Raw genomic sequence first — 22,532 nt, 5'->3', positions numbered from 1 at the left:
CTGGACATCATTTGAATTCCAATTAACTGTAGCCAAGAGAAATGTGCAGAAGGGAAAAATATCCACTACAAGCAGGGAATCACATTCTCTCCTGGTTGCCCCCACCTCATTTCCCCCTCTCCTCTTTAAAGGTCTCTCCTCCCTCCCTCTCTCTCTCTCTCTGTCTCTCCCCCGCCCCCCCCAAAGTATCAGAGCTTAGTGGTTTGGAGGGAATCCCCTGTTATGTAAGTGTGCATTAACAGGAACAGAAAACAGGCTGATTCCTTATTTAGATGGAGGGGGTGACGCAGCTCATATTTCATTTTGAGGTAGGAGGACTCTGAAACAGAAGATGATCTGTTTTGAAAACACGGAAGATCCTGGGTTCAGATCGCAACGTATATTCAACACAAAAAACAGTGACAATTTGTTGTTGACAAAGGACAGCTGGACATATGTTGTTGTTGTTTAGTCGTTTAGACATGTCCGACTCTTCGTGACCCCATAGACCAGAGCACGCCAGGCACTCCTGTCTTCCACTGCCTCCTGCAGTTTGGTCACACTCATGCTGGTAGCTTTTAGAACACTGTCCAACCATCTTGTCCTGTCGTCCCCTTCTCCTTGTGTCCTCCATCTTTCCCAGTATCAGGGTCTTTTCCAAGGAGTCTTCTCTTCTCATGAGGTGGCCAAAGTATTGGAGCCTCAGCTTCAGGGTCCTTCCAGTGAACACTTGGGGCTGATTTCCTTCAGAATGTATAGGTTTGATCTTCTTGCAGTCCATGGGACTCTCAAGAGTCTCCTCCAGCACCAGAATTCAAAAGCATCCATTCTTCAGTGATCAGCCTTCTTTATGGTCCAGCTCTCACTTCCATACATCACTACTGGGAAAACCATAGCTTTAACTATACAGGCCTTTGTTGGCAAGGTGACAGCTGGACATATAGTGGGCCCCATTACCTTCAGTAGCTTAGGGCCTCGTCAAACCTAAATCCGGACCTGTTCACGATGATCTCTACTCCTACTTCTGTCTTCCTTCTCATTCTCCTTTTCCCCAAATCTTTCTTTCTCCTCCTCCTCTTGTGTTGGGGCTGTTCCAAAGATAAGATTCAGGAGCACAGAACAATTAAGAAGACTCCTGTGACATATGTTTTCCCCTTGCTTTTTTTTATATATATACAGCGCACAAAGTAATCTCTTGCATTTCTGCCTGTAACCATCCTATTAATGCTTCAATTGCTCTTATTGACATAATGATACCTTTTTTCTTTTTCTTTTTTGGCGAGGCTAACAATGTAAATATGCTGGAGGAACAGCCAGGGAGCGGAGATAAGACGATTCTGGCGCCCAGGGGATGCGCACGAGATGGGGAGTAATAGGAGAGCATTATGCATTTTGCTCATCAACAGTTTTTCAATAAAAGACGATTTCAAAATTGAAGCGTCTTTCAGCATATTAAACCTGGAGCTGGGAAGCAAATTGGAAATAGCATGCAGGCTACCCTTGGTGGGTTCTTATTAGGGATGTTTTCTGTAGCAATCAACTATATGAAACTTGGTTTGATTAGAGGGGAGGGAAATGGGGGAAAGTGAGGATGCCTTAAAATAAGTTGTTGGTATTTTTTACCTGAGAAACATTCAGGTGCAAACAATTCTAGTTCTGCTGGATCTCTCAGCGGCTTTTGACACCATCGACCATAACATCCTTCTGGACCGTCTTGAGGGGCTGGGAGCTGGGGGCACTGTCATACAGTGGTTCCGCTCCTTCCTCCTGGGCCGTGTTCAGAAAGTGGTGGTGGGGGGTGAGTGTTCAGACCCCTGGGCTCTCACTTGTGGGGTGCCTCAGGGTTCTGTCCTCTCCCCCATGCTTTTCAACATTTACATGCAGCCGCTGGGAGAGATCATCAGGAGGTTTGGGCTGGGTGTTCATCAGTATGCGGATGATACCCAGCTCTACCTCTCTTTTAAATCAGAACCAGTGAGGGCGGTGAAGGTCCTGTGTGAGTGTCTGGAAGCGGTTGGAGGATGGATGGCGGCTAACAGATTGAGGTTGAATCCTGACAAGACAGAAGTACTGTTTTTGGGGGACAGGAGGCGGGCAGGTGTGGAGGATTCCCTGGTCCTGAATGGGGTAACTGTGCCCCTGAAGGACCAGGTGCGCAGCCTGGGAGTCATTTTGGACTCACAGCTGTCCATGGAGGCACAGGTCAAATCTGTGTCCAGGGCAGCTGTTTACCAGCTCCATCTGGTACGTAGGCTGAGACCCTATCTGCCTGCGGACTGTCTCGCCAGAGTGGTGCATGCTCTGGTTATCTCCCGCTTGGACTACTGCAATGCACTCTATGTGGGGCTACCTTTGAAGGTGACTCGGAAACTACAACTAATCCAGAATGCGACAGCTAGACTGGTGACTGGGGGCGGCCGCCGAGACCATATAACACCGGTCTTGAAAGACCTACATTGGCTCCCAGTACGTTTCCGAGCACAATTCAAAGTGTTGGTGCTGACCTTTAAAGCCCTAAACGGCCTCGGTCCAGTATACCTGAAGGAGTGTCTCCACCCCCATCATTCTGCCCGGACGCTGAGGTCCAGCGCCGAGGGCCTTCTGGCGGTTCCCTCATTGCGAGAAGCAAAGCTACAGGGAACCAGGCAGAGGGCCTTCTCGGTAGTGGCACCCGCCCTGTGGAACGCCCTTCCAGCAGATGTCAAAGCGATAAACAACTACCTGACATTCAGAAGACATCTTAAGGCAGCCCTGTTCAGGGAAGTTTTTAACGTGTGATATTTTACTGTATTTTTGGTTTCTATGGAAGCCGCCCAGAGTGGCTGGGGAGGCTCAGCCAGATGGGCGGGGTATAAATAATAAATTATTATTATTATTATTATATTATTATAGGAGGGAGAAGGCTTGTAGCTTGGTCTTAGGGTCTATGCTTGGCATGCAGAAGGTCCCAGGTCGAATCCTGAGCATCTCTGGGTGGGAGAGCCGTGGAGAGCTGTTGCTAGTTAGTGTAGACAATGCTGAACTAGATCAGGCATGGGCAAACTCGGCCCTCCAGATACTTTGGGGCTACAGTTCCCATCATCCCTGACCACTGGCCTTGTTAGCTAGGAATCATGGGAGTTGTAGTCCCAAACATCTGGAGGGCCGAGTTTGCCCATGCCTGAACTAGATGAACCAGTGGTTTGACTTGGTATAAGGCTGCTTTCTATATGCCTGGGCTTGAGTTAAGAAGGGATGCCAGCCTATATTTTTTTGTAAGGTTTCTGCAGTTGTAAAGGTGATAAGGGTTCTGCCTGCTGCATAGGGTTGCCAAATTAGTTCTGTCTATATTTTTTTTCCAATATACACTTATTAGCATGTTTGTCTGCCAGTGTTCTGTCGTAGATGGCATTCAAGGCCACTAAACGCAAGTCAAACATGAGTCAAACAATCATCATAAAAGCATGAAACAGCAGGGAGGGAAACGACAGCAAAATGCTAAATTGCATCTTCAGGAACAGCTGGAACAGATTGCATGAATTGAGACAAGCCTAGCAGCCAAGGTGCCAAGCTGAAGCAATCACCAGGTGATCAACAGTCCAATCCAAGGCATTTTTTTTAAATGACTTTAAAGTGAACAACTTATGCCAAATGAAATAATGTCAAAGAATCTATTTACAATACAACATTACACACTGGAATCAGCAGATAGTAATTTAACAGACATTCACCCTCTGTGATTGCAATATTATTATGATTATTTCTTCCTCCTCTTCCTCTTGTTTTGTAACAAGGTAAAGATGTACCTCTATTTATTTTCCTTTTGTAACCCCCGCTTCCCTTCTGGCTTTCAAATGTGAAATGATTCACAGTCATGACCACAGCCCTATGCACACTTACTTGAGAGTAAGCTTTGTTTAACTTGGTGGAACTTACTTCTGAGTAAACATGCCTTGTATTCATTTGCTTTTTCCATTGTCTAACATTGCCTAAGGGACACAGGTGGCGCTGTGGGTTAAACCACAGAGCCTAGGACTTGCCGATCAGAAGGTCGGCGGTTTGAATCCCCACAACAGAGTGAGCTCCCGTGGCTCGGTCCATGCTCCTGCCAACCTAGCAGTTCGAAAGCACGTCAAAGTGCAAGTAGATAAATAGGTACCACTCCGGCGGGAAGGTAAACGGCCTTTCCGTGCACTGCTCTGGTTTGCCAGAAGCGGCTTAGTCATGCTGGCCACATGACCCGGAAGCTGTATGCAGGATCTCTCGGCCAATAAAGCAAGATGAGCGCCACAATCCCAGAGCCAGCCACGACTGGAACTAATGGTCAGTGGTCCCTTTATCTTTACCTAACATTGCCTAGTTGTTAGATGCATCAGTAACCATGAATGCCAGTTTAGAAAACCCTACCTGTGAGAAAAATCACAGCCACGCTTTTGCTTCTAAGTGCCCCAAAGTTGCACCCCAGTCTTTGGCAAAGCAGATATATGGGTTAACTAAATGGGAAGTGTTAGCACAGGGTGGGGAACCCATGGTCCTCCAGGTGTTGCTGAACTCCAGTTTCCATCATCCCTGTTCATTGGCCATGCTGGCTGGGGCTGATGGGAGTTGGAGTCCAGCAACATCTGAAGGTGCCTGCAGGTTCTCCATCCTTGCATTGCTAGATCTCCAAGAAGGTCCCGATTTCTGGCCCTGTTGACACCATCCAGTTGAGAATGCATGTGTCTCTCTTTCTTTAAAGGATGCAGTAGTAAGGGCATTTTTCCTCTTTACTCACCCAGCAAGTTTTGTTTTGAAGAAAATATTTATTAGGAGGACATCTCCACCCAGGGATGGAGAAAGCTCATGCAAGCAATCAGCCCTGGTTAACTTGAGTATAAAAGAGTTCTTGTCTCTGATGTAGCTCTCAGTCCTCCTTTGTTAACAGAGAAAATCTGAGGGCTCCCTTGGACAATAAACAAGGACACCAGCCAGGAATACCAGAGCAAAACAGCAGCCATTAGGCTTGGTCTTTATTGAAGACTGTCGCGACAGGACTCCCACCTGCTACAAGGTGAAACAAGATGGAAGCCCCGAACAAAAGAGAACCCAAACTTTTATTAGCTGCTAATCCCCTTGTTACACCCCCCAAAAAACTACATCACTAATTCATCATGGTTACATCATGAAAGGGGAGGTCTAGTGGCAGTAATCTGAGCATCCTGGACCCTGCCCCATGGTTCCCCTTGCCCTCCACCAAACACCCATCAAGTGTAACAAAAGAGATATTTACATTTCCCTGTTTCCCACCCAGTTTAATCACACCCTTTTGTCTTCATCTGGGTTTGTTATTTCTGGAATGGCTACCTGTCTGGTACTCAGGTATCAGGATGGCAGGAATTATCACTCAGGCAGAGGGGCTGCTGAATAGCTGAGCTCATATGTCTATATGAATTTCTAAAGTTTTCCCAGTGAACCAGTACATAGATACATTGATCAGTGAATTGTTACATTTGGTATCGTGCAGCAAAGGCCCTTTGAATAGATAGGAAGAAACTGTGATGAAGTGTTTTGTGGTGACAAGTCACAAAAGTCACAAAAGTGATTGTGCTGATTTTGGTAGTGGGCTGCATGTGCACGGTATCTCCTGGAGGGGAAACCCCTCCCGACCTATACATAAATTCCTGCAACTCCATCAAATAATCAATCACTGTGTACATTACTACCCTTTAACCACACATTAGTAGAATGTATCAGACACTCCGATGCCCGGGTCATCACCCTAAGGTTGAACAGAGACAGGGGGAATCTATCAAAGTTTTGAGGTTCTGCGATTTTAAAGTTGGCAAAGGGATGTCACAAGTTGGACCTTGTATTGGAAGTTGGAGGTATTGGGTGTGGAGACACCCAGGACTCGATGGACCATTAGCCTGATCCTGAAGCATCTTCTTACGTTGTTAGTTCAGGGAAGATATAGCATGCTGAAAGTGGGCGAGCGAAAATAACACCAGTTCCAGGGCTAGGAGACATAAGAAGCTAGAATGAAGATGCTAAATTTATGTAGCCTTGAGAGGAGGGTTTTTGCAGGGAAGTGATTGCACTCTCTATAAATACCTTCAAGGTGACAATAGACATGAAGAATGGGTAATTTATTTACAGCACTGGGTGACTTGATATCCGTCAATATGGCCGAAAGCGGAGGATGGGGACATTTAGAGTTGAGATCAGGCCGGCGTTTAGCGTTAGGACGCCCTGGGCATCAGGATAGATCCCCCAGGGGGCATGATCAAGGAGCGCAATCTCCCCTGAAGCTCCATCGCGGAGACCCATCAGTGGAAATAAGGTCAGCTTAATAACCCCGTGCCCGTGAAATATAAGCCAATTGTGATTTCAAATTATCTCCTGAGCCCCTGGTGCCAACAAATAAACCCTTATTTCAATGTTTCCCAAGAGAGCATTTAGATTACAGACAACTATACTGCAGTACACAACTTCCAAGCAGAATAATCAATACGAATTATAGGACGGGCACATTTTTCAAAGTCAGAAAGTGAATCCCAGCGTTGCTCCGTAGCTCCTGCTTGTCTAAACAAATTGGGGATGGAAAGGTGGACATGACAGTGTAGCTAATCCCCCGCCCCAGAGGGGTTGGTCCCCCCCTCCCCACCCAATAAGGGTCACTTTGCCAAAACTTTCTTCCTTTCTTCCCTGCTTTCTTTTTGTGTGGGGGATACAGGCTGTCCACTTCTATAACATGATTATTTATTTGTTTGTTGTGTTTATATCCCCCCTTTTTTCCTCCAAGGAGCCCAAGGTGGCATACATGGAGTTTCTTTCCCCCTCCTCAATTAATCCCCACCACTACCCGGTGAGGTACGTTAGGCTGGCCCCCGAAGTTACCCCCCAGTGATCTTCATGATGGCCGAGTGGATATTTGAACCCTGATCTTCCAGGTCCTAGTCTGGCACTCTAACTGTCACACCACACAGGCTCTTGATACGATATCCAGGCAACGTACAGCAGTTTACATATAAAATCCCATAAAAGGCAGCACATCATAGTCATGACAATGTATCCTGATATGGAAACTGCTGATGAGGACAAATCTCAGGTGTGTACCGTATTTTTCGCCCTATAGGACACACTTTTTCCCCTCCAAAAATGAAGGGGAAATGTGTGTGCGTCCTATGGGGCGAATGCAGGCTTCAGGAAGCTATCCGCAAGTCTTGCAAGCGCGGCGGGAGGTCCCGCGGGCTCGCAAGGCTTGCGGGCAGCAGCCTGCAGCCCAAAAGCTCGGGGGATAGCGGGGAGGCGGAGCGCTGCCACACCGCTATTCCCCGACCTGATCTGGAGGCTGGCGGGGGGGGGGGGAGAAGCAAGCTTGCTTCTCCCCCCCCCCGCCAGCCCCACAACCTCGGGGGATAGCGGGGAGGCAGAGCGCCGCCACCCCGCTATTCCCCGACCTGATCTGGAGGCTGGCGGGGGGGAGAAGCAAGCTTGTTTCTCCCCCCCCGCCAGCCCCACAACCTCGGGGGATAGCGGGGAGGCAGAGCGCCGCCACCCCGCTATTCCCCGACCTGATCTGGAGGCTGGTGGGGGGGAGAAGGAAGCTTGTTTCTCCCCCCCCCGCCAGCCCCACAACCTCGGGGGATAGCGGGGAGGCAGAGCGCCGCCACCCCGCTATTCCCTGACCTGATCTGGAGGCTGGCGGGGGGGGGAGGAAGCAAGCTTGCTTCTCCCCCCCGCCAGCCCCACAACCTCGGGGGACAGCGGGGCAAGCCGCTGCCCCACGGAGGCTAGAGAGGCTGTCCCTGAAGGCAGAAGAGGGAGACGGAGCGCTCCGTCTCCCTCTTCTAGCTTGGGGATGGCTGTGCAAACCTGGGGGGGAAATAAAAAAAAATTCCTTGATTTCCCCCCCCAAAAAAAAAACTAGGTGCGTCCTATGGGCTGGTGCGTCCTATAGGGCGAAAAATACGGTATATTAGGTGGGATGGGGAGGGGGAAGATTGAAAGGAGCTTGGTTTGTATCTGGGCTTCTCCATCTCTCTTTGACATCCAAGTTTTCAGAGTAGGGAGGCGTCCAAGGAAGGCCCCCGTGAATCTGCCTTTTTGGGGACTTTCTCCCAGTTTCTCATTACTTCCAGTCTCTATCTCTCCACATTTCCACATCAATCTGGTCCATCCTGATGAGGGAAGGTGTGTAGTGCAGCACCCAAAAGATCTTGGGTTCAAGCTCCAGCATCTCTGGGTAGGACTGGGAAGAGCTCCTCCCTAAACCCTTGGAGAGCCAGTCGTTATCCAAAATACCGAATTGGATGGACCTTCTTCTCCTTCTCCTTCTCCTCCTTCTTCTTCTGTGTGGTGTAGTCGTTAAGAGCGGTAGACTCGTAATCTGGTGAACCAGGTTCACGTCTCTGCTCCTCCACATGCAGCTGCTGGGTGACCTTGGGCTAGTCACAGTTCTCTGAAGTCTCTCAGCCCCACTCACCGCACAGAGTTTTGTTGTGGGAGAGGAAGGGAAAGGAGACTGTTAGCCACTTTGAGACTCCTTCGGGTAGTGATAAAGTGGGATATCAAATCCAAATTTCTTCTTCTGTGATCCCTTGTAACCAAGTAAGATTGTCTTCCATAAACACGGTTTTAACAATGAATCCGTAAGTGACTGTGGAGGCCAATTCTGGATCCACACATCCTTCCACAGTGGGAACATTGGTTTCCGGGCGGGAGTTGATCACAGTGTGGATTTGCCAAGCGTCCCTTACTCTTAGCATGTTTCTCCCTTTCATCCTGAGTTCAACTGTCTTCACAGACCATGACACCTTTGGTAAAGGCTGTTCTCCAATTGGATGGAGTGCTTGCAGGCCAATGTTTCCCAGTTGTCAGTGTTTATACTACATTTTTAAAGATTTGCCTTGAGAGAATCTTTAAACCTCTTTTGTTGACCACCAACATTACACCTTCCATTTTTAAGTTTGGAATAGAGTAGTTGCTTTGGAAGACGATAACCAGGCATCTGCACAACATGACCAATCCAACGAAGTTGATGTTGAAAAGCCTGACTTTTGATATGCCAGGTTCCTGTGTTCCTGATCCTGCAGCAGTGGGGAACAGGAGTGTTGAAACGCTGCTTTTGTTCTCAGAAATGAGAGCCATTGGGATGGAAGAAGTATTTTTGAGATTTCCCTGGATCATCTCCAAGGTATCCTCTACAACTCCATGTCTGTTAAATAGTGATTTGGTGTCTTGGCTTTCAAAGAAAGAGCCATAAACCTCCAAGTGTTTGTACCGTGTTGATTTCTCCTTGCCCCCATTGTCTATCTCCCCATTTTCATTTCTAGGAAGATGCAAAACCCTGCAAATCAAAACCCAGAGTGGCAATCTTCCCCAAGCTTCTTCCGAACCTTATAAACAGAGAGTGCTTAATGTTCATTTCTGACCCAAGGCAGATGTCCCCTGCGGTGGGGACTTACTGCTCTCTGAAGTTCAAACCAATGATATCATGACTTTATCAAGGGAGGCTAAATTGCAGGCTTCCTCAGTGAAGGTACATTGTGGGTTGCAGCACCAAGGGGAAAGATTTCTCACCCGCGGAAGAAACTTAGGATCATGGGTGCCATGTCTGTGAAATGGCAATTTGGTGTGTTGGCTTTCAAAGAAACTGCGATAAACCTCCAAGTGGTGTCACTTTGCACCATGTTGTAGGTACAGTCGTACCTTGGCTCCCGAACGCCTTGGCCCCCAAACAATCGAAACCTGGAAGTGGGTGTTCTGGTTTTCAAACAATTTTAGGAAGCCAAACGTCTGGCACAGCTTCCGCGGCTTCCGCTTGGCTGCAGAAGAAGAAGAAGAAGAGTTTGGATTTGATATCCCGCCTTTTCACTCCCTTTAAGGAGTCTCAAAGCGGCTAACAATCTCCTTTCCCTTCCTCCCCCACAACAAACACTCTGTGAGGTGAGTGGGGCTGAGAGACTTCCAAGAAGTGTGACTGGCCCAAGGTCACCCAGCAGCTGCATGTGGAGGAGCGGAGACGCAAACCCGGTTCCCCAGATTACGAGACTACCACTCTTAACCACTACACCACACTGGCAGGACAATCTGGTAGCTGATCGGAAGCCACACCTTTGTTTCTGAACGTTTTTGGGAGTCGTATGGACGCACGTATGGTCTGCGCATGCACGCGTCACTTTTCACTGCTTCTGTGCATGCACGTGATGTCATTTTGAGCGTCTGCACATGCGCAAGTGGTGAAACCCGGAAGTAACGCGCTCCGTTACTTCCGGGTTGCTGCAGAGCGCAATTTGAACGTGCTCAACTCGAAGTGTATTTAACCGGAAGTATGACTGTACAGTGGTACCTCGGGTTAAGAACTTAATTCGTTCTGGAGGTCCGTTATTAACCTGAAACTGTTCTTAACATGAGGTACCACTTTAGCTAATGAGGCCTCCCGCTGCTGCCGCACCTCCGTCACACGATTTCTGTTCTCATTCTGAAGCAAAGTTCTTAACTCGAGGTACTATTTCTGAGTTAGCGGAGTCTGTAATCTGAAGTGTCTGTAACCTGAAGTGTCTGTAACCCGAGGTACCACTGTATGACCGTACCAGAGTGATAATCTGTGTTTTTTCCAGTCATCTAAGACAGCCAGAACGGTTTGCTGGCAGGTAGAACACAACAGAGCCTCAAGAATTATTAGGATATAATTCAGGCAGCTGGGGAAATATTTAAAAATCAGCTGTTCTGCAATTTTATTTTATTTTATGGTCCCATTGACCAAAGATCTGGGGGACTATTCACTTGGGTCATTTTCTGGGTGTGCAGAGGCTGCATGTTTCCCTGGAGGACCGCAAGTTTCACTCTGTCATGACATATGTTCATGTTGTGATTAAAATTTCTGCTGGTTAAATAAAACAGGCTCTTTTAAAAGAAAAAATAATAATAATATCAGGCTGCAGAGGGAGGAGGGGAGTGTTTATGCTTCTGCTCTGCTTTATTATTATTCTCCTTCACTCATGTTGCCGTAGGACCATCTGTTGGCATTGTAGATAAAGCCATCAGTTGAGAAGGGGAGGGAAGCACAGAGCTCTAAATAGACACAGGCGAGGATCACTTTTAAGGAAGATGCTGGAGAATTTGCTGTAGGCACAACTGCACTGTGCCAGCATGACCATCGCTGCCTAAAAAAGGCCTCGATTGCAGCAACCATTCCATCAAGTGTCAGGGACTGGCCTGGATGAAGAGGGGTTGTGCAAGAAGCCTGACCAAGAGCCCCCCAGGGAAAGCACAGAGGGAGAGGATTTAGATCCTGGGTCCTGCTGGTGGAGAACAGGACAAACCCCAGAGGAGCGGAAGTGCTGGGAAGTACAGGAGACTGGGAGCTTGGAGGATGAGGAAGAGGAAACAGGCAGCTGCCCCAATACACAGTGAAAAAACAGGAATCAGCAGCTTTGCCACAGAGCCACACTGGCAGCTTTTCTGCTGACAGCCTGCAAGCCCCACCCCAAACTCCCAGAACAAGGCATCTGATGTATGTCAGAGCAGACAGCCAGGAAGAAACAGAGAGGGTCTCCGTAGACAGAGGGAGCGGCCTGACACAGAGGGAATGGGATACAAGACAGTCTGAACAACTACTTCACCTAGGTGGAGCATATCTCAGAGGTCTCCGTATGTTCTCTGTTCTGCTTCCTTAATAAAGAATCCCTAAGCTAGCTGGTGTTTCCCTGTCTTTCCCTGAACTGCTAGCATTCTGCTCTCCTGGGCAGCTCCCTTGACGTCCAATGGAGGCAAGCTGATTGCTGACCAGGAAGCAAAACAAGCAAAAAACCAACCTTCCTCCCTCTGGCAGTGTCCCAGAAGAACATCCCACGAGAGGTCCGGTATGGTGTAGTGGTTCAAGTTTTGAACTTGGAGCTAGGGAAGCAGGGTTCAAATCACCACTTGGGCATCGTGAAGCTCACCTTTGGCCAGTTGCTGTCTTCTCCTGGCCTAACCACCCTCACAGGATTGTTTTGAAGGAGAAAGGGGGGAAATGCATCCACCACCTTGGTAGAGAATGTTAGTATTTTCATTCTCCATTGCTATACAGGGTTATCAGGACAACTAGTCATGCTTAGCTTTGCTTAATTCTGAAGGATGTAAGCAAAGAACCAAATACTTGCAGATAAAGTTATGTCATGCAAGGCATTGTATCCAGAGAGGACTCATCAACGTGTCCTACATTCCAGGTAAAGAAATACCTGCTGATTTGTTGTCAAAGGTTGTTAACAAAGAACAACTGCGTCTGTATGGAAATAGGCTGCAAATGTGCTAAAGTCTATGATGTCATGAAAAGGAGGAGGATGTTAGCATTTTCATTCTCCATTGCTATTGGATCTCGTGATCCACTGTTTGTGATAGGACGGAAGTACAATGTCTAGTTCTGTTCCCACACTCCTATATGCTTTTGTACTCTCTCTTTGTTCATTTTTTTCGGACAGAGCAGACGTGTGAAGCTGCTGCTCACACTAGCCATGTTTGTTGTTTTGATTTGTAAGTAAAGGAAGCGTTCACAATGCCAGTGCCTCCACAGCCTTGCTTCTTGCTGTTACTCTGCTGATGCATTAGTGTGCCCACAGCTCCACCAGAAGTGGGTCGCTGTACACTTGTGTGTGTCCCCGAGCTGGGCCGTGGCCAAGGGGGCTGGCACATTCATGGAAATGCAATTTGACTGAGTGATTGATTAGTTAAAATAAGAATGTGTGAAGAGCGCAGCTGGAGAGGGATGTCTAGTCTAGCATCCTGTCCTCACAGTGGCAAAGGTCCGTATAGTTAAAGCTATGGTTTTCCCAGTTGTGATGTATGGAATTGAAAGCTGGACCATAAAGAAGGCTGATCGCTGAAGAATTGATACTTTTGAATTCTGGTGCTGGAGGAGACTCTTGAGAGTCCCATGGACTGTAAGAAGATCAAACCTCTCCATTCTTAAGGAAATCAGCCCTGAGTGCTCACTGGAAGGACAGATCCTGAAGCTGAGGCTTCAATACTTTGGCCACCTCATGAGAAGAGAAGACTCCCTGGAAAAGACCCTGATGTTGGGAAAGATGGAGGGCACAAGGAGAAGGGGACGACAGAGGACGAGATGGTTGGATAGTGTTCGCAAAGCTACCAGCATGAGTTTGACCAAACTGCAGGAGGCAGTGGAAGACAGGAGTGCTGGCGTGCTCTGGTCCATGGGGTCAGGAAGAGTTGGACACGACTAAACGACTAAACAACAACAACCTCACAGTGGCCAAACAGATGCCCATGGGAAGCCTGAACACAGGACCAGAGTGCAACAGCCACACTCCTCTCCTGTGGTTCCTAGCAGGGGAGATAGAACCCATCCTCCTTGGTTAGTAACCACTGACAACGTTGTCCTCCACAAATTTGTCAGACCCTCTTTTAAAGCCATCAAAGTTGGCACCTATCCCTACATCTTGTGAAAGGGAAGTGAGTAAGCCTCGTTGACTTCATTTGGGCTTGTTTCTCAGTAGACATGATTAGGAATGTAGCCCAAGTTGGGAGCCCCCAGCGCATCTTATTTAGAAGAAGATTAAGTCAAAGACATTCACGCAAACAAGAACAGTCCCCCTCTCTGAAGTTGGTTAGGCAAACCCATTTCTGAGGACCCCCAATCTTCCAGGAGAGCCCAGTGTGCAGAGAGGAATTTGTAGCTGGAATAGCACACACACACGCACACACACCCTGACACGATTGAGGAGTCCCAAAGGGATTCTGGAAAAATATCTGTAGCAGCTTCTCCAGTTAATTTTGTCTAAACTGCCAAACTGACCCACAAGAGACCCCGAGACACTGTTTGCAGAATCATTTCCCCTGGGATGAAATAGAGGATAAGTCAGGACCCTTCTCTCCACCCTAAGACTGTCTTCTGATTCCTCTTAGCCTCTGATTCACCCTTCGGATGTGTGCTTTGCAATGCACGAAAATCCTTCATTCCAGTTAACAGTTTCAGTGAACCTGACTTAAGTGCTAGTCAGCATCAGTCCAAAGTGAAGTGCCAGAAATTGCCAACGGGAGCCAATTCTTTGACTTCCAGTAGGGCTATTTGTTGTTATGAAACCCTCTGAGCAATATGCAAAGCAAAAAGAGAGTGCGAGAAAGCAAATTATGCACAAAGACAAGCCCATCTGCATCCAGAATTAAGGAGCCACATCAATAAGGGGGAAAAAATGTGTTCATCCATGCCTGTTTTGCTGCACACCTCCTGAATTTTCATGCTTTAGCGTGAACCATATTTGATTATTTTGCTTTCTTTTAGAAAGCAGATTATTTTCAGCAACAAGAAGTTGTGAAGGAGGGGAGGCATAGATAACAGAGGAGAGACAGGGAAGTATTCCAAAGCGACTTTGATGGGAAGCCAGGAGAGAACAAGAAAGCTCTGGGCCATTGGCTTGTTTAAAAATGGATATGCAGCCTATCCAACTGTTTGAGACTAACAATCAAAGCAATCAATGAATACTCATATCAATGCACACATCCCCTTTGGCTATTTTTCTTTATTGATTTATTTATTTTTCACTGTCTTTATTTTATTTAAATATTTATCGGCCACCCTTTTCATAAGAATCTGGCAAGGGAAAACTGCAGCAACTTTGATAAAACATTAATAAATGCATCAGGGGAAAATAAAGTTAGCTTCTTTCTAGCAAGTCAGGTGTTTTTGCTTTTTCCCATAAGGCACGGTATTGCTTTGCTCACCTTTCCAAATGGAGATGTCGGGGATTGAACCTGGGACCTTTTGGTGTGCAAAACATGTGCCTTGCCTCTTCAGCTCTGGTCCCCACAGCAGAGAAAACCAAATCCCTACTAGTGGTGAGAACTCCCTACTGAATTTAGCCTAAAGTAGAACGAATAATATTGCACTTTTAGAACTAGCAGAGCTCTGTTCATGCATCACCTTAGAATAAACCCATAGTGCAACTTGCAGTCCTTTTTTGGGTAGCTCTCAGTGACATTTGATGCCCAGGCCTCCCACTGCCTTGCAAAGCCAGGTAAGCGAGGCACCAGGCTCTGGCAAGGACCTAGAGCCCTCCGGTGGAAAGGTTCTAGGACCCTGCCAGAGCACTGCGCCTCCTTCTCAAAGCCTGGCACCTAGTTTAGCTGGATTTGGGAAGGCAGCAGGTGGGCTGGGGCTGGGGCATCAGATTTGGGCCTCACTCCCCACCCCTGCGGGATGCTGGTGTCACTGTGGGTTAAACCACAGAGCCTAGGGCTTGCCGATCAGAAGACCAGTGGTTCGAATCCCCGCAATTGGGTGAGCTCCCGTTGCTCGGTCCCTGCTCCTGCCAACCTAGCAGTTCGAAAGCACGTCAAAGTACAAGTAGATAAATAGGCGCCACTCCGGCGGGAAGGCACATGGTGTTTCCGTGCGCTGCTCTGGTTCGCCAGAAGCGGCTTAGTCATGCTGGCCACATGACCCGGAAGCTGTACGCCGGCTCCCTCGGCCAGTAAAGCGAGATGAGCGCCGCAACCCCAGAGTCGGCTGCGACTGGACCTAACGGTCAGGGGTACCTTTATCTTTACCTTTACCCCACCCCTGCAACAAGGCAGTGTCAAAGCACACTTGAAACCCACTTGTTATGAAAAGTTTGGCTGTTCTGCCATAGGGCCACTAACATGACACTCTCCAGGAGTTGCTAGACTGCAGCTCTCATCAACCAGCATGGGATCGGTCAGGGATGATGGGAGCTGTCCTTCAGCAAAATTGGGGGGGGATCATATTTACTCCCCCTGCTTTTAGAGGATCCTATCCCCCAACACCACAATTCACATCCCCATGATGTTATTTGTTTCCAGCATTCATTGCAGACCCAACTAAGACAAATTACGCTCTGCGTGGCATGAAGTGAGACAGACCTGAGCATTTCATTCCGGGTTTCTGCTAACCTGGGGGCTTGACCTGTGTTTGTTAAAAGAGACTGGCAGGAATTAAAAAAGAGGGGGGGGTCTCCTTCTGTTCTCAAAACCCCATTCCCATCTCTCCTGCTGCAAAGTGTTTTCTCCTCCTTCACGTCTAATGCTAGCTGCTTAATGAATTCGGGTAGACTCGGAGCACAGAGCGGTCAACGCTAGGGACTAGAGACATGGTGCAAGCAAGCAAATGAAAATGAAGAGGCAAGGTCTCCTCAATGGAGCTAACAAGCAGTGGTGGGAGTTAGTTTGGTGGAGGGAGGGAGGAGGTTTTCTGTGTCTGTTTCTCCCCATTCCTTGCAATTCCAGGATACTTTTCTAAGCTACAAGTTTAACTCGCAGGGTAAGCTGCAGTTGTTCGCTGTGGCTGCTGAGAACGCTGGGAGATGCTTTGTTCTTCCCTCAGATTTCTCCAAGCCCTGTAAACTGAAACTAATAAATAGCTGTAGGGCTTTTTCTTCTTTATCCCCCTTAACCTTCCAGTGCATGTAAAAAGAGCTCTGTTCCCCCATTCATGATCTATGGAAGAGAGAGGGAGCAATTATCTCAGAGTTGCTTAACCTTCTTATCTGTCAACGGCTGTTTTCACTCAATGCTATTCTGTTAGGGAGATACATTTGGGGAAGGTGATTTTGGAGCCAAAGGTGAGACAGGCCACTTCCCTTCTCCTTTATTCATGCCCTCCTCCCTTCCACCAGCCCTATCTCACTCTTTCTCCCCTTACCCCTTCTCTCTGCTCTTTTTCTCTGCCACGCCTTTCTCTCGCTTTCTCCCCCATGGCACTTCTACCCCTCCCCCCTCCTTGCCATTCACAGGGATTTGCCCAAGGGCCACAGGTCGCCCACCTGTGAGTTGTTGTTGTTGTTTAGTCATTTAGTCGTGTCTGACTCTTCGTGATTCCATGGACCAGAGCACGCCAAACACTCCTGTCTTCCACTGCCTTCCGCAGTTTGGTCAAACTCATGCTGCTAGCTTCGAGAACACTGTCCAACCATCTTGTCCTCTGTCATCCCCTTCTCCTTGTGCCCTCCATCTTTCCCAACATCAGGGTCTTTTCCAGTGAGATGGTGTTTCCTGCTTGGCAGGGGGTTGGACTCGATGGCCCTTGTGGTCTCTTCCAACTCTATGATTCTATGATTCTTTTCTCACAAGGTGGCCAAAGTCTTGGAGCCTCAGCTTCAGGATCTGTCCTTCCAGTGAGCACTCAGGACTGATTTCCTTCAGAATGGATACATTTGATCTTCTTGCAGTCCATGGGACTCTCAAGAGTCTCCTCCAGTGCCATAATTCAAAAGCATCAATTCTTCGGTGATCAGCCTTCTTGATGGTCCAGCTCTCACTTCCGTACATCACTACTGGGAAAACCATAGCTTTAACTATACGGACCTTTGTTGGCAAGGTGATGTCTCTGCTTTTTAAGATGCTGTCTTAACCTGCGAGTTACCTGGATTTAACTATTCATAAGAATGTAAGAAGAATCTGCTGGATCAGGCCAGTGACCCATCTAGTCCAGCATCCTGTTCTCACAGCAGCTGGGCTTTGGAACACTGGAAAACAGGATTTGAACACAATGGCTGCTGATCCATCTTTTCCCCCAAACATGATGCATCAAGTAGCCTGATATACATCCCCAGAACCTTGTTTTGTCAAACTATGGTGGAAGCAGATGTTTGGTTGCAACTAGGGTATTCTTAATGCTGTCCTTGTCTCCAAGATCCTTTCCCTCTCTACAACTTCAGCCCTCACCCACCAATTTATTCAAATGTAAGAGGGAGGGAAGGCACCCTTTCCAGATATTAAACTCCTTGCTCCTTATTCATGTGGACTAGGGATGGGGCAAAATCCCAAATCCATTCACACTTAAAGAAGAACCTGTCAAATTTGCGCTTTCCGAAATGCTACGCAAACCAAAATCTGCACTTCCCTGAGTTTTGTGCTGCAGTGCTGCAGCCAAGTAACAGGTGCAGAAATACATCTACAAGAGTAAAGCGTACATTAAAATGCATATGCTCGTGAAACGAACATATACAAATTCTGTCCAAAACTATTTCAGGAGTAACTTTCTGACAGTAAGAGCTGTTCTACACTGGAACAGTCTGCCACAGAAGATGGACTCTCCTTCATTGGAGGTTTTTCAACAGAGGTTGAATGGGCACCTGTCAGGGATTCTTTAGTCGTGATTCCTGCATTGCTGGGGGCTGGACTAGATGACCACTGGGGGTCCCTTCCAACTCTACAATTCTTCAGTTCTATGAAATAAGACACATTCACCAAACCCATCAAATAGTCCACACCAGGAATGGAAAGGTGGAGTCAAAAGTAATGGGCTGTTATTATTGGATCTTAAGAACCTAAGCTTCCCATCACCTCTCCCTCCTTCTGCCTGAAAGATAATGTGAAAACAGTAATCACACTCCAGAACTCATCTGGAAAAGTCTTCAGAGTCCCAGGCCAAATGTTCTGCTGCTGCCTTGGACCTTCTTCTCCTGTAATTGCTTTGGGCTTCTGTTCAGTGCCTTGCAGCAGAAGACTCTCCCGGCAACAGCAGCGTGTCTTGGTTTCAGGAAAGGCGAGCTGGACAGGGATTATCCAGTCTAATGAAACCAAGCAGACTGTTCGGCTGCATCGCAGCTAGGCAAGCAAAATGTAGCTGCTATTCCGGCAGTTGTTGTTTAGTCGTATTGGAGCCTCAGCTTCAGGATGCTGTAGGAGATGAGACCTTGGCTTGATCCAGCAAGCTCTTCTTAGGTTCTTACGACAATGATGTTTCTGGGTACCAGTTGCTGGCAGTCTCAAGAGGGGAGGGTGCTCCTATGTTCTGGTCCTGCTTGCAGGTTCCTCATTAGGTATCTGGTTAGTCCTGTGAGAATGGGATGCAGGACACGATGAGCCATAGGCCTTCTGCAGGAGGCTCTGCTCATGTATTTATGTCCTTCAAATAGCAACTACAGTAAATCCCATTTTAAAATATATCCACCTTGAATTTGGTTTCTCCTTTTCTATGTTCGTTCTCCCCCTGCAACCTCTGCTTTCCTTGGGAATCAAGCCTGTGGGTGGATGTTTGTTAATTTAAACCTCATATGGAGTAGAGGAGCAATAGCCTGCTAATGTAATAACTAATTTTAAATATGCATTGGCTCCATTAATAGAAAATCCGATCCCCTGTGAACTGTGGCACCCAGATGACTATTATGCCGGGGGAAATATCAGTATTGAAACCTACATAATTATTAGTACATATATAATTAATGTTTACAATATCAGCGGAACCGAAGGTTTATAAATGCATAGCTTCACATACATATCTCAGTGCTTTGAGCTAATATATGTTGAAGGGCAGAAATGTATCAAATTGCCACGTTTTAATTGCACAGTCTGCCCCTTTAAGGAGTGATTCAATTTTCCAGCATTTGGATTTGTAAACTCTGTTAATTTGTTGGTTCTCTTCCAAGTACTGGTGAGGTTCATTTTCTACTAACGCTTTGATATATATTTTTCCCAAAATGTATAGATCTCCGTACATGACATATTTAATAACTTAGGGTCTGCTGTAGTTACTGATGCAGTGGTTGTGAGCTAGTTATGAAATCCCTAGTTCACATCTCGCCTAAAGCATGGACTTATTAAAATGTCTTAAGCAAGTCACTGTTATCTAATCGCCAACATCCATTTGAATCACAGAGATCTCCTTTCCTTACAGGAAAAAAAAATGTATTTCTGTGTTGATATCTGGGGAGGGGGGAGGAGTGGAAAGAATGATGGGAACAAAATTCTGCCTCTCCACAGCCACCTCCCAAAGTATGGGGGAGTTTGTCAGGATTTTATTCCAGGACAGAGAAGGATTTGGGGTTTTTTAAATCTTTCTCCTCCATCAAGAGGCTGGCTTTTGCCATCGCTGTCCCGCACAAACTCATAGCAATGCCTGAATCCGGAGAAGAACTTTGGCATCTCTAGCAAGGATGAGATAGTGTAAGAAAGTGGCGGAAAGTACTTTTTCATGCAGTGCTTAGTTCAACTATGGAACTAGCTCCCACAGGAGGCAGTAATGGCCACCATTGGATATAGCCCATAGCTAGATAGATCTTCCTATATAAATAGAAATGGAATGCTGTCATCATGCGGCCCCTATTGGACGATTTGTAGTGCCTGATCGCAGTCCTGGATTTGCATGAAGCCAGAGCAGGGGAAGGGAACAACAGAGAAGGCAACTTTTAAACAGCAGAGGTTTGAGTAAATCAGGGCAGAGGGACACAGAGGAACAGAGAGGATATGAGGGACTTGAAGGTGCTGTGAGAATATAGGGGCTGCCAGTCAGTGTAGACAATATTGAGCAGCATGGGGACTCAGTATAAGGCAACTGCCTATGTCCAACTGGTTGTTGTTGTTTTGCTGTGTCAACCCTCTTATTGTGGAGTAATGTTTTTCTCTCTGACATGATCCTCCTTTGGGAGTCATAGAACTGCAGAGTTGGCAGGGACCATTCCAACCCAACTCACTGCAATGCAAGGATCTCAGTCCACTGGTTCTAAATTCTGCTATGTTTTCTCCACTTCAGCAAAGTCCCAAGACCCCTTTCTCTAACCTGGCGGATGATGAAAAGATCTTCAACGGCGGAGACAGCCTGTGGACGGAGCAGAACCAGGAGCATGCCCTGCTCTCCGAAATCACAGAGGAGGACCTGGAGGTCATCCGCCAGCGAGAAGAAGCCATCCAGCAGATCGAGGTCAGTCACTGTCATTGTGGGGAAAGCCTCTGAGAGTTCAGTGCCTCAGCCCTCATGGAATTTTTGGAAATGCGGAGGAATATTGAGTGTGTGTGCAGTCCTTTGGGGGAATCCCGCTACACTGAGAAATCCCCAACCATTAGGGGTTTGGGAAATACACTTGGCTGAGAAATAGTCCGATACAGTTCTGCTTGGAAGCTAATTTGGACTGTGAAAGTGCCTATTGGTGTGGTGAAAATTCAGCTCAGGGATCTTGCCAACAGAAAAGCAGTACCATTAAAAAAAAAAAAATGTTAGTGCTTAATCAGCAGCCATTAGGCATAAAGATTATGAGTTTATATACTTGGTCTGCACAGTGATTTTAATTTAAACAGGAATCTGTAACATAGAGCCAGCCAGCCAGTCACTGGCCTTGCTGGTGTTGCTGTGTCGTGTTTTATGAAATTTCAGTTTCTTGGGGCCTGTTCCCTAAAATGCCACTTTTGTACTGAAAATCACAACACACACACGTGAAGCCTGTTGTTTGCCACCAGGGATTCTTTAGCAATAAGCATTCTGGATATATATATATATATATATATATATATATATATATATAATCTTTTCTTTAACTGACTGGAAGTGGTTTTACTACTCTTTTTACTCTCAGCTTTTATATATACGTTTAAAAAATGTTGTCTAGCTGCCTTTGCTTTGTTGTTAACTGCCTTGAGCTTTGGGGACATTTTGGACTTTTTAGTTTAGAGGAAAGGTGAGCGAGCGGTGGCAGTGCAGAAGTTTATAAAGCTCTCTTGTAACACTACAACTCATGGGCACCCAATGCAGATGGATGTGGGAATATTAGGACAGAGAAAGGAAAGTTCTTTTTAATGAGGTCCTAGTTGAACTATGGAACTCATTCCCAGGGGTGGGAAAGATGGTCACCAACTTGGGAGAGAGCTATCTATGGCTACTAGCAAAGATGGCTATGTTCTGCCTCTACAGTTGGAGGCCTCAGCACTCCTGAAGACAAAATTGCTGGAAACCGCAGGAGAGGAGTGGGATCTTTTTCTGAGGTCCTGCTTGCAGGTGTGCTTGGCCCGGGGGTAACCCGTGAAACACAGTCCAGGACCGGTCCAGAATCCAAAGGTTCCGCTGTGAGTCCGACAGGGCCAAGGCAGGACACAAGGCAGGAAACCAGGCAAAGACAGGTGCAGGATCTAGCATATAGCAATGTTGCTCCCGCAACCTGGGGTGGGGTCCGACAGCCTTTTATCTTTGTTGGGGTAGCAGCCGGTCCTGATCCCCCGCTGACTCACTTCCATGTTTTGCCCAAAGGTGAGCACTCCTCCTGCGAGTACTCAGGTCTCTCCTTCTCTCAGACCTCAGTCTCTGCAGCTCGGGAGACATTGGTGGGTTACTAGACCCAGGGGCCTCCTCAGTCTCCCCTGACCCAACTGGTAGTGGAGCAGCTGTAAGTGATGGCCCAGCTGAAGGCAACGAGGTCATCCCCGCATCTGGAGCCAGGGCAGGCTCAAGCCCCTGACTCGGCCCAGCTGGTGCTTCTTGCAGGGGAACCTGTTCAGGCTGGAGCTCTTCATGATCAGGCCCCAGACTTGGTTCAGATATCACCTGAGACAGAGGATCCGGTGTGGACTGAGACTCCTCTGGTTCCGAGTCCGAGCCCAAGTCCCAGGCCATCATATCACTACCCTAAGGTGTCTCAAAGCGGCTAACAATCTCCTTTCCCTTCCTCCCCCACAACAAACACTCTGTGAGGTGAGTGAGGCTGAGAGACTTCAGAGAAGCGTGACTAGCCCAAGATCACCCAGCATGTGGAGGAGCGGGGAAGCGAACCCAGTTCACCAGATTACGAGTCCACCACTCTAAACCACTACACCACACTGGCTATCTATGGCTACTAGCTGGTATGGCTATGTTCTGCCTCTACAAT

General features: G+C 47.4%; 1 protein-coding gene across 1 annotated transcript in view; it reads left to right on the top strand.

Moving 5' to 3' along the window:
* TSNARE1 (t-SNARE domain containing 1) overlaps positions 1-22,532 on the top strand; it is a 339,199-nt gene that overhangs the window by 179,164 nt on the left and 137,503 nt on the right. Inside the window, exon 8 of the mRNA XM_083622303.1 lies at positions 20,432-20,599. Within this exon, the coding sequence (XP_083478429.1) occupies positions 20,432-20,599 (168 nt within the window). The remainder of the gene's footprint in view (positions 1-20,431; positions 20,600-22,532) is intronic.

The sequence above is a fragment of the Podarcis filfolensis genome, assembly GCF_964270895.1.
Source record: "Podarcis filfolensis genome assembly, chromosome: 7".
Classification (NCBI taxonomy): domain Eukaryota; kingdom Metazoa; phylum Chordata; class Lepidosauria; order Squamata; family Lacertidae; genus Podarcis; species Podarcis filfolensis.
Note: the sequence above shows the minus strand (reverse complement) of the source record. Positions and strands in the feature narration are given on the sequence as shown.